General features: G+C 47.0%; 5 protein-coding genes across 5 annotated transcripts; 2 read left to right on the forward strand and 3 right to left on the reverse strand.

Moving 5' to 3' along the window:
• Positions 1–124: 124 nt before the first annotated feature.
• AOL_s00188g101 (uncharacterized protein) lies at positions 125–4,678 on the reverse strand (the record flags this gene model as incomplete). The annotated part of the gene is made up of 3 exons (XM_011128350.1): positions 125–2,169; positions 2,229–4,334; positions 4,405–4,678. 3 exons carry the CDS (start codon positions 4,676–4,678, stop codon positions 125–127), a joined length of 4,425 nt encoding a protein of 1,474 aa, XP_011126652.1.
• A 444-nt stretch (positions 4,679–5,122) lies between these two features.
• On the forward strand, positions 5,123–6,373 carry AOL_s00188g102 (uncharacterized protein; the record flags this gene model as incomplete). The annotated part of the gene is made up of 1 exon (XM_011128351.1): positions 5,123–6,373. One exon carries the CDS (start codon positions 5,123–5,125, stop codon positions 6,371–6,373), a length of 1,251 nt encoding a protein of 416 aa, XP_011126653.1.
• Positions 6,374–6,712: 339 nt separating this feature from the next.
• AOL_s00188g103 (uncharacterized protein) lies at positions 6,713–7,459 on the reverse strand (the record flags this gene model as incomplete). The annotated part of the gene is made up of 1 exon (XM_011128352.1): positions 6,713–7,459. One exon carries the CDS (start codon positions 7,457–7,459, stop codon positions 6,713–6,715), a length of 747 nt encoding a protein of 248 aa, XP_011126654.1.
• Positions 7,460–8,068: 609 nt separating this feature from the next.
• On the forward strand, positions 8,069–8,722 carry AOL_s00188g104 (uncharacterized protein; the record flags this gene model as incomplete). Its single annotated transcript, XM_011128353.1, has 3 exons — positions 8,069–8,107; positions 8,169–8,638; positions 8,698–8,722. The coding sequence occupies 3 exons, from the start codon at positions 8,069–8,071 to the stop codon at positions 8,720–8,722; spliced, it is 534 nt and encodes a 177-aa protein (XP_011126655.1).
• A 943-nt stretch (positions 8,723–9,665) lies between these two features.
• On the reverse strand, positions 9,666–11,147 carry AOL_s00188g105 (uncharacterized protein; the record flags this gene model as incomplete). The annotated part of the gene is made up of 2 exons (XM_011128354.1): positions 9,666–10,425; positions 10,498–11,147. 2 exons carry the CDS (start codon positions 11,145–11,147, stop codon positions 9,666–9,668), a joined length of 1,410 nt encoding a protein of 469 aa, XP_011126656.1.
• Positions 11,148–16,308: the final 5,161 nt, after the last annotated feature.

Consider the following 16,308-nt stretch of genomic DNA (forward strand, 5'->3'; position numbering starts at 1 on the left):
CAAGACAACTCGCAGAATTAGAGCATATTAAGCCACATTCATTAACTGTGGTCATCGAAGCAAATTTTACAAGACCCCTTGAGAGATAATATCAACTAAAAACAAGAATTCGAGGGCTGCGACTTTAAAGCCAGTCGTCATCCTCATCGTCTCCAGCAGGAGGTGGGGAGTGCCTCATCAATTCTATAACATTGCGGCTCCTAGATGCGTCTAACCCTGCGGGATTAAAGATTGGTACAAATGGGGTTGATTTGGCAGATTTCAATGCGGTAGTATCGATTCCACTAAGAGAAGATCGTGTGGGCCGGCCAGGTTTTTTCTTTGGAGTCGAATTCTTAGTTGACGAAGCCTTCGCAGGCGAAGGAGCCGGTGACGCAGCCCTAGCCACGGGCTCCGTCGGTGTCAATAGGCTCTTTCTTGGCCGACCACGACCCTTAGGGGTAGTATCGACAGGTGTCGGTTCGTTTAGGGTACCTGGCTCTCGTCGAGGACGTTTCGCAGGTGGGGAAGCAGCAGGGGTCGAATTAACATCGGGCGAAGCATTTCCATTGGCGGCAGAATCTCTTCGAGGACGCCCTCGTTTGGCAGAGCCTACAGGAGCCGCTGGTGTCCGATTGTTGATCGGCGTAAACCCATTACCGGATGAAGCCTTAGCTGTTCTAGGTGCAACATAGTCGCCATCTGCTTTCTTAGGGCGGCCTGGACGGCCACGCTTAGAGAGCGGTCTAGAAGGTCGGGGCCCAGGCTTGCGGTTTGGGCCAGTTGGTGTTTTGGGAACAATGTTTCGCGCTGCAGGCGGAATGCGAATATCTCCAACAACTGGTGACATCGAACCTTCATCTTCGGACGCACTCTCATTTCTTTCTGGTTTTCTCAGCCCAATAGCAACCTGGAACGGGGGCTCAGATTCGGGTTCATCCTCATCCTCGCTTCCCGCGCGGCTCTGAGCTTCCGAGCTATAAACCGACAGTGGAGGGGGACTTCGTCCTTCTGCCGCTGCGAGGGCCATACGCTTCGCATCACGCAGGGCCTTGTCAATTTCCGCTTGGTTATACCCTAATAATTCAGCTCCGCTCTTTGCGGGTTGTTTCTGCGAAGCTGCAGTACCCATGAGAGCGGGGCCTGCATCAACAGAACCGTCATCGTCGTCATCGCCGTCAGAAGCGACAGGCGAGTGGATAGCTTTATTCCTCGAATTGGAGGATAATGGCGTCAAGGTGCTTCCCTTCAGCCGTGACGATTTACTCAGAGGTGTTTTCCGAGTTGGTTCGAACGTGAGGCCGTCCACCAGCTCTCCGGTTCGAGTACTTCTCCTAGACTTCTTCGGCATAACCTCTTGTTCCTCGTCACTTAGCAATTCATTCAGCCGTCGGCCATCCGCCTCATCCCCCGAAAGATCAGCGTAAATCTTGCGTGACCCTGGCGGTCGTCCTCCTTTCTTCTTAGAGGCAGGCGAACCCGCTACCCCATCTATACGCCGCCGTTTCGGATCGGGCGTCAAATCTGTTCCAACATCGTCGAAACCAAGTTTCGCAGCCAACTTTTGCGCCTTCTCCTCCTTCTCTTTAGCGATTTTGGAATCATGCCGTCTCCAAGCCTCCGGAGAGATCTTCAGCCTCACTATAAGTGTTCCCTTTCTCTTCTTTCCCTTTTTAGTTCTATCAAGAACCCAATCCGCGACTGTTCCCTTTTCGACCGTTTCATATTCAAGGTCTCCCTGTACCCTCTCTCTTCGTTCTTTCTTACTTAAGCTTTGCTTTTTGGATTTACCCTTCCCTTTCTCCCCCTCTAAGGACGGGTCAATGTCAGGTTGATAATGATGGAATACTCCTGTCAGGCCGTAAGGCTCACTCGGTGCGTCTTGTTCATCATCGGATCCACCAAATGTTTCAGTTGGATGAATTACTTGCTCTCCATAGTGGTGGTACGAGTCATGATAAGGGTTACCGTAATCATCCAGCCCCTGTTCTTGCTGTTGAGAATGTCGCAAACCGGCGGCCGCAAGAAATGCTAGCGGGTCTTTCTCCAATATTGAAAGACCTGGTGTTGGGGCATCTTGGGGCTGCCCTCCCCATGATTGGTATTCGTGTGCTCCATTATTTTGGTGCCCATATTCTTGCGCAGACGCCGAGCCGTCGATGAGTGCAGGGTTAATGTTGGGTTCATGGACTAGGAAGAGCTGGATTAGATATCAAAACCAGGTGTAACGGGCAAAAGAATCAACTCACCTTCATGTCGTTGCGCGGACTCAATACCGTCACTATGTAGAGGGGTGATACCAGAGCGCTCTGGTCTACTAAATCTCCGAGGGGAAATTGGAATATCAGGAGGATTCTCAAATTGCCTAAGATAATCTCCGTTTTGCTCTCTGTTAGAGGAGCTGAAGGAATCCATATAACTGGAAATCCTAAGCGCGGGATCAATAGGAATCGAAGCAACATCGAGACCGGCTGCGCTGAAGTGTGCTTTATACCCAGCAGGCGTGGCAACAATATTACGATCATTGAATTCCGCAGGGAACACAGGGTCCTCCCCTTGATCAGCTGTGTCTGGTTCCGCACCATCCGTAGCTCCAAACGTAGGGCCCCATTTCGACATAGCATCGCCATTCTCGCCATGCCCATCATCTTGCGAAGGCTTACCGCCGCTTACACCATTTTGCAACCACCCAACATTCCCTTTACTGAAGTCCACTAAACTTTCTATACTCCGAACGTCGGCAACATGCTTCGTAGTAGCACCTAAAATCGTGCCTTTAGGAGTGTACGGGGTATAATTTGGTCTCCTACGACATCTGCCACAGGCGCAGAAGCCTAAGCATACGGGACACTTCCAATGGTGTTTTGCCAAACAATCATCGAAAGGGTCCATATCATACGCTCGCCACAGGTTTCCAAAACAGTAGGCCTTGCCGCAGTCCTTGTTTGTGCATAGCATTGCCTTCCAGTTTGGGTGTCGATAACCACACGTGTGACAATTGAGCAGTTTCCCCTCCCTCTTCTTTTTAGCTATCTCCTTCTCATCGTCTAGTTCATCAATAGTATTTGGATCAAGATAGGGCCTCGTTTGGAGGGCTTCTTGACAAACTCGTGCCAAACCCTTCCTCTCCTTGCTCATATTCGCAAGAGCGTCAGGGAACCGTGGTGGCTCGGCAATTTGTTCGGGCACTTCGGTTTCTTTCTCTTTCTCTATCAAGATTCTAATCACCATTTCCCTGAACTTCTCGTGATTTGTAAGAAGATCAACCCAGGGGTGCTGTTCGACCCACGAAAGCCCGCTAACACAAAAGCAACTTCTCCCCCTAGCGTAGCACTCCATGCAAATATCGTAAGGGTCATCCTCAAGTTCCTGCATGGATGGAGGACAGCGCTTGCACGAGAGGAACCGATTGAAAATATTACCTCGACAAAATGAACAAGTGATGTTATACTCGTTCGGAATCACGTCGACCTTCTTTTCCTTCGGCAATAACGGCGAGAAGCACTCATTCATCAAGATGCTTGTGAAGAGGTTGTAAAGCCTAATGAAATCATCTTTTATAGTAGGTGGAAATAGCTTCAACTCAGCTTCGTCATTTCTCGTCAAAGCTTTGGTATAGTTCTTGAGGGTATCATATACGATCGCTTTGGTTTTATACTGCTCATCCCGACAGACCAAGCGAATTTTCGGCAGCGCTTCTCGAAGAGCGTGCTCTAAAGTATCCACAGTTACCCTGTTCCATGCAGCCTTAACAGTGGTCGTCCCTCTGTTCCAGACCTGATGGGGCGCCAGAGGAGGAACAAGCACGTAGTCTCCTACTTTCTGTTCCAAAACAAATACCGTGAATGGCGCAGCCCGTAGATCCTCTATGCTGGCGAAATGCGCTTCGATCGAAAGATCATGACCTAGCGTACCAGTCCAATACTCCGCAACCGCATCCCTGTCGGCCATTTGTGTCATAAACCATAAACTGCTTCCCTTCTCACTATTTGGACCTTCCTGGGAGGCTGCAACCATGATATTCTGACCAAGAGTAGCGCACATTTCCATATGCGCAGGTGTGTATGTGCCCTCATGTCCGACGTAGCACATCATATTCTCGGCTCGAGCTTCTTTTGGTAGGGAAGACATAAGGTCGGCACGGGTGGATAGGTAGAACGTGGATTCTGGGATAATATTCGCAAGTCCAGATCTCCAAACTGGTGGACAATCAAGATCTTTTCCGTATAGTCTCTGTTGTCGGCCATCGTAGTTGCTCGGTGTGAACTTAGAAGTTAATTTCGCTAAGTTGTTTAAGTAATGACCCAGCGTCATAGGAATTTCGGTCTTGTTCGGTATGTCTCTGACGTTAACCTCTACAGGAGCCATAAAAGTTCCCAATGTTAGAAATAGAGGTCTTAAGGAACATAGATGAAGATAACATACGATCAGCACCATGGTTCGACTTTAACCAATCCACCGAAAACATCCATTTCGGCCAGTCACTCCTCAAATGCCAATTTTCAATAACAATCGGTATCCCTCTAAGAACCACATGTTCATGAATCATAGCCTGTAAGGATTCGATACTGGTAGGGTTTATTCGACGAGCATCGATTCTTTGTACGGATTTGAAATTCGGTGTACTGGAAACCAACAGGGGTATGTTGATGGTCGGACTTAATGGCACAAAAGGTGCCGCCTCTTGTCGAGGCGCCATGATGTATCCCTCAGCTCCAATCAGTGGTGTATCGAGACACCATAAGGTTCGTTACTGTGTCAAGGCGCGATTCTCGAAACCTATTGGCGAATAGTTCGGTTATGGTTTCCGCGAGCAGTCGCAGTCCAGATATAGAAACGGCTAGTAGGTTCTAGATTTCAAGTTGATTGTCGAAGATTCGGGTTCGTTCCCAGTAACTGCAATTTCTCTTAAAGACAAGTGTCGATAGCATTCAACTAAATACGATGATGAGAAGGTTGGTGATGAGGCGAGAGATGGGAAGGTTGGTCAAGCGAAACCCGCGTTATGTCTCTGCTTCGGCCTTTGACAGGGTTTCGTCCACCGCAACAACACCAAAAAGCAAACAACATCAAGATATCTATTTCAAGGTTCATGCGGCGGCAGCACCAGGTCGGCACCCAGACCGTGCAATAACCAGAAAGAATGTTACCTCTGCGGCCACATCTTCTGCCGCGCTCCGTAGTTCGACAATTGTCTTGTCGACATGTCAGTTCAAACCTTGCACCACTAGCACGAGGTGGTAGGAAACCGAGCACAGGTTCTTCCCTCGTCCCAATATCAAATTCCACATGTTGGAATCGAAAACTGGCGACAGCTGGCGCCGGAAATGTTCGTCTAGTCGATAGCGCTACGACAGCTGCAGTCATTGGGGATGATACTCCTGCGCCGTACGAGCCGCCCACAACCGGTATTCTGTCATACCTTCCCGCGAAGGTGGTACCGTATGCTGAACTCATTCGTTTGGAGAAACCATACGGAGGCCTATACCTCTTCTACCCATGCGTCTGGTCGACTTTGATGGCCGCTACAATGGCTACACCGATTTCGCCACCAATTGCTGCGGCGTCGACGATTTTACTATTTGGATCCGGAGCCTTTGTCATGCGAAGTGCAGGTTGTACGATTAACGACTTTTGGGATAGAAAATTCGACAAGCATGTCTCCAGAACACGGCATAGGCCAATTGCTCGCGGCGCTGTTTCACCGACACAAGCATTTTGGTTCGCAGGGGCTCAGTGCATGGCGGGCTTTGGCATTCTACTTCAGTTCCCTGTCGAGGCTATTCTCGCCGGCATCCCGAGCATTTTTTTGGTTATCGCCTATCCTCTAGCAAAGAGAGTCACACATTATCCTCAATTCGTCTTAGGGCTGGCATTCAGCTGGGGCGCTCTACTCGGGTTTCCCGCTATGGGGGTGTCGTTAGTTGATGGATCAATGGCATTGGCTGCTGCTGGGTGTTTATACGGAGCCAATGTTTTTTGGACTGTTCTATACGACATCATATACGCTCATCAGGACCTACGAGATGACGTTAAGGCAGGGGTTAAGGGAATCGTGGTTCGACACCCAGAAATTACAAAACCGATTATGTCGGCTCTAAACGTCCTACAAGTTGGGCTACTTGCAGGAGCTGGTTATTTCGCCGGACTAGGCCCTATATACTATGCATGGAGCGTGTTCGGCGCAGGAGCCGCCAACGGCTGGATGATCTGGAGGGCGAATTTGAAGGATGAGAAAGAATGTTGGCAGTGGTTCAAGTGGAACAGCTGGATGGTTGGTGGAGTTATGGTTGGGGGCGGATTGACAGCCGAATATCTTCTTGACTACTACCAGAGGGATCCATCCAATGAAACTGCTCATATCAAGGAAAATTCTGTCATTCTAGCGGCTTAGGGTCTTCAACTCACTGTCAATATGGTATTTTCCTGGAGATCTAACTCTGCACCCGAGCTTCACAAAGTTAGAGTTACGTAACACCTATTGTAGGATGTGTATTATATTTTTTGGTAAATACTTTATGTACATAAACTTTCGAGCTTTCATAATAGACGCTCATACATATAGTCATTTAGTCATCTATATTGAGTATATGTATATCATATAGGAAAGACTTTTGTCAACCTTAAAAGCTAAATACACTGCAACCCGCCTTCCAACCTCGACCCCCAAATCGATATCACAGAAAATACCATATAATATCGATATTATCCCCGATGAAACAAATCTACAGTTTCAACTATTCTCCACCTCCCCTCCCTCCAGCTTCAACTTCATCTCCTCCACTACCCATGAAACAATAGTACTCCACTCCTTCATAGCCCCACTCCCACTATCCCCACAAGCCAACAACTTCTCCACCGGCCTCAGCACCCTAAACCAACTCCATTCCGTTTCTAGCACCTTAATCTGACTAGTCGTGACCGGATGTTCCCACATAAGAGTATTCATAGCAGGCGCCACTGCAATCGGTTTATTCGTATCCCATGCTCTAACAACCGATAAAAGCAAGTTATCACTAAACCCGCCCACGATCTTTGCCAGACTATTTGCGGATAACGGTGCGATAAGTAATATATCCGCCCATCTTCTGAGTTCGATGTGAAGAATCGGATCACCGATTTTGGCCCATATGGCTGTTTCTTGATCAATTTCTTGAGCCGTGCGATCTAGAGTTTCGGCAGGGTTTGAAGATAGTCCTCTAGGCCATTCATGATGGTCTAGATGGATTCCATCTACGTTTGGGATGTTTAATAGTTCGACGAGGGGTGGGATGAATAGTAGAGATGATGTTGTGAAGACAAGGCGGATGGAGATGTTTGAGTATTTGGAAAGGGCGGAAAGGATTAGTGGGATTTTGATGGAGGCTACCGAACCAGTTGCTGCGAGTAGGATGTGAGTTTTTCCATCAGATGCATGGGAAGATGCTTTGAAGGCCGTTTGGGGGGTGGGGATGTCGGAGGGTGATGCGTGGGGTGGCATTTTGATATATTATTGAATTCGTGGTATCCTTCCCCCGTATTGAATTTTGAGACCTTTTGTTTGTGGTACCTTTTCTTTTATCCACACTTTGAGCTTAGGCAATAATGGCAATAATGAAAAAAAAATAAGGGAGTGAGATATCTTCGAAGGTGAGTTTTTGAGGGTTTAGTAGCTTTGATCCTGGAGACACCACCCAGGTTATCGAAGTTTGAGGTTCCAATATTTATACCAAATCCTGAATTAGTAATGCATGGAACATTCGATCCTCATCGAGCAATTGGAAGTCAAAGAAGACAGGTGTCTCTGAAGCCGTGATTTAAAGAAGTATCATGCTTCTTCAGAACAATTAAACAAAATAATATCCTATACCCGCTTGATCGGATCAATGAAGCAAGAGATCCAAATGCTCCAAGGCTACCTGGTGAAGTTGAGGATGTTGTAATTTACACGGTGTTTGTGTTGAGAGCCGCCCCGAATTAGCCAATTGACGTCTTCCGATTCCAAACCTCAACTCCGACCTCGAAATCTAGAAACCTCAAAACCCTCCCGCAAACCATCCCTCACCAAAACCTCGCCCCCCTCACCGCTCCTCGAGGACACACTGCCACCATGTCCGTTCCCCCAGGCGGTCTTAGGACGCTTGGCACCGTACGTCTCCCACCCATAAACCCCGCTCAATCGCTCATCATACTAAACAACTTTGCATTAGAAATACACCCTCAAATCCCACGGTATCTGGGAACGTATCCGCCGCTTCTTCGCCGTCGATCCGAACCGTTCCACCGGTATCCCATATGTAGCTCAATACCGTAATCCACTCCCGGGTACCCTCCCACAACCAACCTACCACGACCCCGTCACCATCCCTTCCGGCGACATTGCCGACAATCCGTACTGGAAACGCGATAACCGTCGTGGATACCCCCAACTCTCGGTCGTAACACAATCCGACCAGGCTGGTATGCTATTATTGGGTACCGCGGCCATCCCAAGAATTGCGGATGGCGCGGCCGGTGAGAAGCAGTTAGTCGAGATTAAGGAAGGGAGTCAGAATTTGGTCGAGGTTATGAAGAAATTAGGGAATGAGGGATTGTTGATGAAGGATGGATTACCCCCGCTGCCGGGAAGGCCGGTATCATGGATACAGCAGACGGGTGCGTGGACGGGATTCCCGGATAAGTTAGTTGTTTCCGAGGAACTATTGAGAGGGGTTCTAACTGACGCGAGTGGGATTATAGGTATCCATGCCGGAATTTTAATTGAATGGTTTCTATCTTCCGGTGTAGCTATTGGAGGGCGAATAGAGGAGAAGAGGTTTTGGTTCCTCAGTGTTTATATTTTTAGATGTTGTATCATATATGCGTATACAATTGATTTCTCGAACAAAATATCGAAAATATTGGGATATAAATTTCGTGACAACTTGATCCATTAATGAGAATATCCGGATATATGCATAACATTAAGATCTATAGTATACCAAAAGAGAACCATGGTATGAGAAGGGGATGTAATAGAGGAATTAAATAGCTAGTATTTTTGTAGAAATGGTAAATGTAAGGCCGACAATGCACTGCACGGACGTACGAAGACCAATTGCTACTACTGGACTATATACAAAGAAAAAGTTTGGTCCCTCCATCTTCCGATCCATTATTTCCAACAAGTACATATGAACACTAGGGGAAAGGTATAATCAAAGGAGGTCTATATATAGTGCCTTCGATGAAAGGGGGAAAAAAAAAGGGTAACAGGAACAAGGGTAATAAGGAGCGTCAGAAATTCGGGGGAGTGTCAGCCAGGCTTGCAGGAGGAATCAACCTAATATCCTCGCCCACCTGCGCTGAGCACATAATAAAAGGGTTATACAGCTTGGTAGAAGGGAACAAAGCCATGTTGAGTTGATCGTACCGTCGTAATAGAAATATGATGACGCAGCTAAAATGAAAATGAAAATGAAAATGAAAATGAAAATGAAAATGAAAAAAAAAAGATCTGGGGAACAGGTAAAACGCCAAAACGCTCCAATGTAATGAATGAGTGTGCAAGGAAACCCCCAGTACTGGTTGCAAAGAAAAGGGAAACCCAGATGAATAAAAATGGTATGATGCTGGTGCTGGTGCTGGTTGCCAGAAATGTATCGAAAGAACAAGAGAAATAAATAAGACCTTGTAACCCAAACTAGCTCTTTGCCTAAACGGATAACTTATACCAAACTCCCAAGTACGTTTTTCGCTAAACTCACAATTTCGGTCTTGATGCTTGTTCTACTGGCATCTTCGAATTCTCGTACTACGGTTGATAGCACCGTTTTCCGGATCTTTGCGTCAGCTTTGATGAAACTATCGCCGACTCCTACGCTGCACGCCGTTGGCGAGTTTATCAGCGTCAGGACCCTTGAGTATGCATCGATCAAAACGTCGCACAGCGTCGCAAATGTTTCGTAATAATCCGGCTCGAACGGTAAACTTGAGTGCACCAAATACGAAAAATCATCCCCATTCGGGTCATCGTTGTTTGATGAAGAATGTCCACCGTTTGGGAACGGTAGCGGGTTGTGATGCATAAACCCGTTAGTTCTTGCTTTCTCCAGGGCATCCATTGCTGTGAAGTGATATAGACCGTCAATACCACCCTGAGCCGCCGAACTACTTCTCCGTACTTTTTGCGCTGAGTTCCTCGTACTCCATAGTTTTACTCTTCCCATCCCTTTTGCTGCTGACGAAGTGGATGTTCCATCATGTGTTGCTTGGTAAGCATCAAATTCTGCTAACAACGAATTTAAGGCTTTCAGGTAGTCAATTGGGTTGGATGTTGCAAGGTCTAGAACAGAAGGTATCGATTGGCCAAGGACAAAAAATGTAGCCGCCCTTTTCGATAGTTTTCGTTGGTCGGGTTGTACTCTTCGGGGTAGGTCTTCTCTTGTGAACTGGACGGTGTTGTACCAGAACACCCTTCCTTCGTGCCTAATATCAAATACAAAGTTAGTTGATTTTGTTGGGCGGAAAGACAATTGGTTTGCAAAAATTAAAACATACGCTCGTCGCAGATAGTCCAGGGTGTTTATTCTCTTCTCAGCGATCTCGTGGACTGTGTCGTACATGCTTGGCGGGTGAGCTGCTGCAGTTGGAGCTGTTGCTGTCGGCACAGGGGTAGAGGTACCATTGGTCGGTGCTGGCGAGAAGGCTTTGATAGGACCATTATTATTCCCTGATGCGGTAAAGAGCATCGCGCTATCTACTGATTTTTGAGTCTTAAGGATTGGCTGTGCGGGTTTTCCATTTGCTGTTGGCATGAGATTGACAGAAGGCGCTTTAGGAGGTGGTGATAAACTTGTATCTGGACGGGTTTGTGCATGCGACGAAGTAAAGGATCGCTTCCCCTTGGACTTCTGCCGTGTTGATAACCTCGACTTCAGGCCGGATAGGGTATAGGCGGACGGAGTGGGAATGGGCTGTCCAAGAGATTGTAAGGAAGCAGTGGAAGGAGATGTGGTGATGTTGGATCCATTGGAAGGGGTTGGGGAGTGAGCGGTCCGTCGAGGATTAAATGACGAGGACGGCGGAGCGCCCGTCGCCGTCGAAGGTCGTAATGCCGCCAGTGCAGCTTTTGAGGGTGCTGATGCCGACGTCGAACCTGCCGGCTTCAGGCGATGTGCATTTGTGGCCATGGGGGCGGAGAGCAACATTTTGGCGGATCCGGGCTCGCAGCCAATATATACCTGGACTGTCCTATGGAGGCTTGACCTGACGAACGAACGGATTCGTGCTAAACTATCCCCAGCTTGGCTCGACTTCCGCTAAACCAGAAACCTTCAAGTGAATTTTTCTTATTTGCCTGTTTCCCTGTTCCCCCAAATATTTCTTTTTTTTGTCTTTCTTTCTCGTCCCCTTTCGCTGGCTCGCAGGCTGGCCTTCCTCTTGATCCGCCGCCCCTGTGCGTTTCGACTTTGGGATTTTTATCCGTGGTATCCTCTCCTGCTAAAGCTCGATCCTCGCTTTCGTTTCCTATCCTTTATTATGCCTCAAACAGGTAGAGAATCTTCAGAGCCCTCGGAGCGGCGGGACTATGTTGGCTGCACTGGCTATATCGAATCCCTTATTTCGCTGTGCTGCAGTAGCGTGGGTGTTAAGCGGTTGGAGTTATTTGGGATAAAATGGTGCCCAGTACTGCGCTGCGTGTTTTAGCTAGGGTTCGGTGCTGTCTCCTGGGAATGCTGCAGATGCAAAAAAAGCCACCAAGAAAATTAACTATTCAAGACCAGGTCGGGACCAAGGATTTGAAAATTGATGATGTCGGTCTTTTTTTAAACGGTCGAGAGGTAAACGATTTCAGAAAGAAAAAAGAAAGAAAGAAAAGAGAAAAAGAGACGGTGTCGAGAGAGTATCAAAAATGTGCTTGCGATAAATGGTCGGAACCAGCTTGGCCCCTGGCGAGAAATCCAAAAGGCAACGCGCGGGAACTGGCTGGCGGACGAGTGTGGATATTAAAGAGATATCTTCAAATTCAAGTTCAAGTTCAAGTTCAATTAGATCTCGAAGTGGAACGGTAGTCGAATCAGTTTAACCGCCAGCGAAATACCACCCGGCGGTATTCCTGTTGTGTAATTTATGTAGAGCCGCTATTAGATATTTAGTCGCTACGGTGTAGCCAAGTTGATCGCTGAGGTCGGAACCGAATTAGAGCAATGCGAAGGAAGAGTCGGTAAACCACCAACCCCTGTGAAACGTCGATTGTCGCCGCAGACTGTAGAAAGGATATAAGCCAGTTAAAAATCGCAATAGAACGAGGGTGTATGCAATGTCGAAAATAAAGATATCGATTGGGCCGGGAAGAGGTTCGAATCCGAGGCAGAAAAAGAATCGAATCAGCAGAGGCGGCACATTTAATTACTAATGGAAGCGGGACATCGACAATGTAAGTAAGTATCCAGCAGACTAAGGATCTTTTGCCCGATTTGCTGAAAAGAAAAATTAAAATAAAATAAAATAGATAAAATAAAATAAAATAAAATAAAATATAAAATAAAAATCGGTAAAAACGTGGGAGCGAGAAAGGTAAAAAAATAATAATTCTCGAAGGAGTGACCTGTCACAATCAAATAGAAAGAAAAAAGAGAGAATGGACCTTTCCGTTGGTCAGAATCGGTATGGGGGGCTGTGGGGAGTAGAGAGAAGGCTCGAGCGAAGGAAACCGAGCGAGCGAGGGGAGCTGGGGGAGCTTACCAGGTATATTATAGCACGACAGTATGATATATCACAGATACGAATATACCTGTATCTATCCCTATCTAGCTGATGATTGTCACGGTTTTTTCAGGCTACCCAGGTTTGGGGTTTCTTGCTTTGCGGAATGCTGACTAGTCCGTATATAAGAAGTAACAAAGCGGACAGCAATGCATATGTACGACCGTAGGTCAGAGTATGTATATGTATGTTTGAGGGAGACGTCGGGAAGTTTTTTTTTCTTCTCTTCCTCTATCCCTTGGCCTTCGAATCGAATCGTCTTCCTGGGACGGGCGGGCGTCAGATGTTTGCAAGTCTGCAAAGTTCTACTTCCAGTAGTCGCAAGCAGCAGATGATATCAGCGATGGGCCAATCGCAGCAGGAGATGCTTCACTCGGGTCGTCTTGTTTTGCAGCTGGAAGGTGGCGGAGAATGCCCCCATCCAGAATTAGCGCCCGCCCTGGATGTTTCTTCGGTAGGAGCAATGGAATGTTCGATGATTCTGCAGAGCAGATTTTTCCAACGGCAAATTTAATGCCGATGGGGGTACGTCCGAGGTTGAAGTTGAAGTTGAAGTTGGGTTTGGTGGTGAGAAGCTTAAGCTTGATATTGATGATGGCAAAAGCTCCGGGCGTGGACCCTGAATTAAATCCAACGTCCGAGATAATATGCAATGTATGTCTGTACCAAGCATCAAAGAAGATGTCACCAGACTTCCTTTTATTTGACTTTCCCTCCTTTTTCGTCTTCGTTCCGTCCGTCGGTCCCAGCTGTTCGTTAGTGTCGTCAGTAGTGTCCTCTTTCCAATCTGCTAAGCTATCTATGGCGGTAGACTCGAACCCTCCAAGCCCTACCAACCTATAAAGCCAGCCTTATGGGTAGCCAACAAGCCGGAAACCCGTTAGTCACAAAACAATCAAGAGTCCGCTGATTCAACCTCAAAGATGGATGGAGAAAGGAGAGGAATATTAATGAGTGTTTGCTATCTGCGAGTTCTCGAGTCGAGTGGACACAAACAAAAGAGGTGCAGATGGGTCCCAGTCCTACACCGACAGACATACCTACGATAGCATGTCACGCTTCAGGTACCCGGGCCCACCGATTTATATAAATCTAGACAGACGAACGTCTTGGTATTCTATATTGCCGTCTTCTTGCAGGCTTGTCATGACTACCCCTCCTCCTCCTTTTAACGGCACCCACTTCTTTTGTGCATCGTGACAGCTCCGATCTTATATTACATACTCCTAATTTCTGGCTATTTCGATATTATAATTTCAAGCGGTGCCCTCGGCCTCGTGTTTAAAATTTATGTTATACAATTGAAGCTAGCTAACCGGGCCATGCATCTTGCATTTCTCCATACGAGCGAGCGACCCAAACCTACCAGGAACCAATTATTGTATAGGCCAGTGCGTATTCCCTAGCTTTCGCTCGGTACTTGTCCCTCCTTCCGCTGCCCTGTCGATATTACCAAGCGTATATCTCGTGACGGCAGAATGGGAAGCAGAAGAAGAAAAAATGAAGAAGAAAAAAAATGAAACGAAAGCATGACATGCAGCGCAGGCAGGAACACACACAAATTGATGATATGTCCTGTTGCTTCTGCATGGCATATGGTCCAGATGGTGGGGATACAATTTTGAGGTCCCCCCCGTATCGCAAAGTCTATTGGCCATTGAATTCATGAAAATCACATCCTCTTTTATCCAAGCCGCGCCCACCTGCCTTACATACATAGTAGGGAATTCAAGCTGCTCCTGATTGCGCTCTGATTGCGCTCGGGATCGTCTTTCACAATTTACTGGAAAATGCGGGCGTCTTGTGGGACCCGAGGTCCAGATGCGACCAATCCCATCAATGGCTGCTTCATGATTCCTCAGAACCTTCGAAAGCTTCTTATTCACAATCTCGACTCCAGAAATATGTATGGTGGAGAATTCATGACCTGTGAGAACAAACATCCCCTAGTTGTCTACCAAGCTGTCAGCTGAACTGCCGTACCCTAGTTCATCAAGGGACAATGAGGATAGTTAAGACTCTAGGCGGGATGCGTATATGCAATGCAGAGGAACGAAAAAAAAACTACAACGACTAAAAAAACTCTGTTTTACAGGAACCGCCGTTTTAGTGGAAGCTTTCTCCGCTAGAACGCCATGGGCGGGAGAACATTCGAGGGAAGCTTTAGCTCTTTGCGAATGTTGATATTGGTTTGACAATTGGGGTTAGAAGAATGCTAGCCCCTCTTCATATTGTATCATCGCCCACAAGTACCTAAGTTAACCGTGCAATTGACTCCTTCAATGCGATATTAATTGCAAATCAATGGCATATCTGACATCTCTAACACGACATGCAAAGACCAAAAGCCCCCTTCACATTTATGTAGGGAAACAACGTTACATATAACTCCTCTCATCGGTTGGATAGTACCTCTTCAAGGTCACGCTGACGACAGCTATGTAAGGTAGTGCAGGTCTAGAGGATGGGTTCAGGAACCCCAAGCTCAACTTACCATCCGGAAAGGGGCATCCTACCCCTTCTTTCCCTTCACTCTCTGACAAAGAAAGCTCCCACGTTTTTCTCGCTAGCTGACTCGTTTCTGCCGTCCTGGTGTGGTAGCGTCATTTCAACCGGAAAAGCAACCTTTTCTGCTCCTGCATGTGCGGGTTGTGCTGCGCTGCACTAGTACTGGCATGAGAGCAGGAACAAAAGGTGTGACTTCCGCTGCAGGAAAACGTTGCTTTGGTCAAAAGAATTGCTCAAGATCGATGATGCCAGTTTGTTCCTGTTGATATGCAGCAGTTGCAATGCATCTACGAGCGGGAACCGTTTCCTTTGGACAAACATCACCATTACCCCTTTTCCCCCGCCGTATCTTGTAAATTTCATTTAATTAACTCGAACCGCGTTCTCCCGATATCGTGTGATCGATAACAATGGTGTCACAAAAGGGTGTGGTCGAGCCCGTTTGTTCATCTCCGTGCCCCACCATTGGTATTTCACGAAATTAAGAATCCCCAGTACTCAGTCTAGTCCCTCGTCTTTGGGTGACAGTCATACTTTTCGAAACCTTCTTACTTGGATGAAGAGAGGGAGAAAGAGAGGGGAAACCTCGGATTCCCCGGCATGGTCTTCTCGTGGAATAACATCGGATGGAACATTTTTTATTATTATTATTGAGTGATCGAGGCTGGAACTGAGATTGAGACCTGAGACTGTCCTGATCCATCGGTTGATTTCTTCCACTAATATATTTAAAAAGGCTGAATTGCTTGCATGTCTTCCCTCTATTCTGTATAGTGGGATTTCAAGGACAAGGGGGTATAGAGCGCTACCTCGAGCCCGATATATTAAGTATCTCCGTATTTCGATCTCTACTATACTTCTAACATCAAACAATTCGATCAGAAACATGTCTTAAAATCCATGGTCAGCTTACCTGTAACAATTACAGTACATTGGTTCGATCCAAACTGAGTGTACGGCGTAGGACGATCTATATCTAGATCTATCGAGAAGTGCAGTATTGACAAAGGATAAATCCAACTCAGAATGAGATATTAATATTAATATTGTCACTAGATCGATTCTTATACCAATCCCCCAATTGCCAATGCAAAT

This window comes from Orbilia oligospora, assembly GCF_000225545.1.
Source record: "Orbilia oligospora ATCC 24927 unplaced genomic scaffold scaffold00188, whole genome shotgun sequence".
Lineage (NCBI taxonomy): Eukaryota > Fungi > Ascomycota > Orbiliomycetes > Orbiliales > Orbiliaceae > Orbilia > Orbilia oligospora.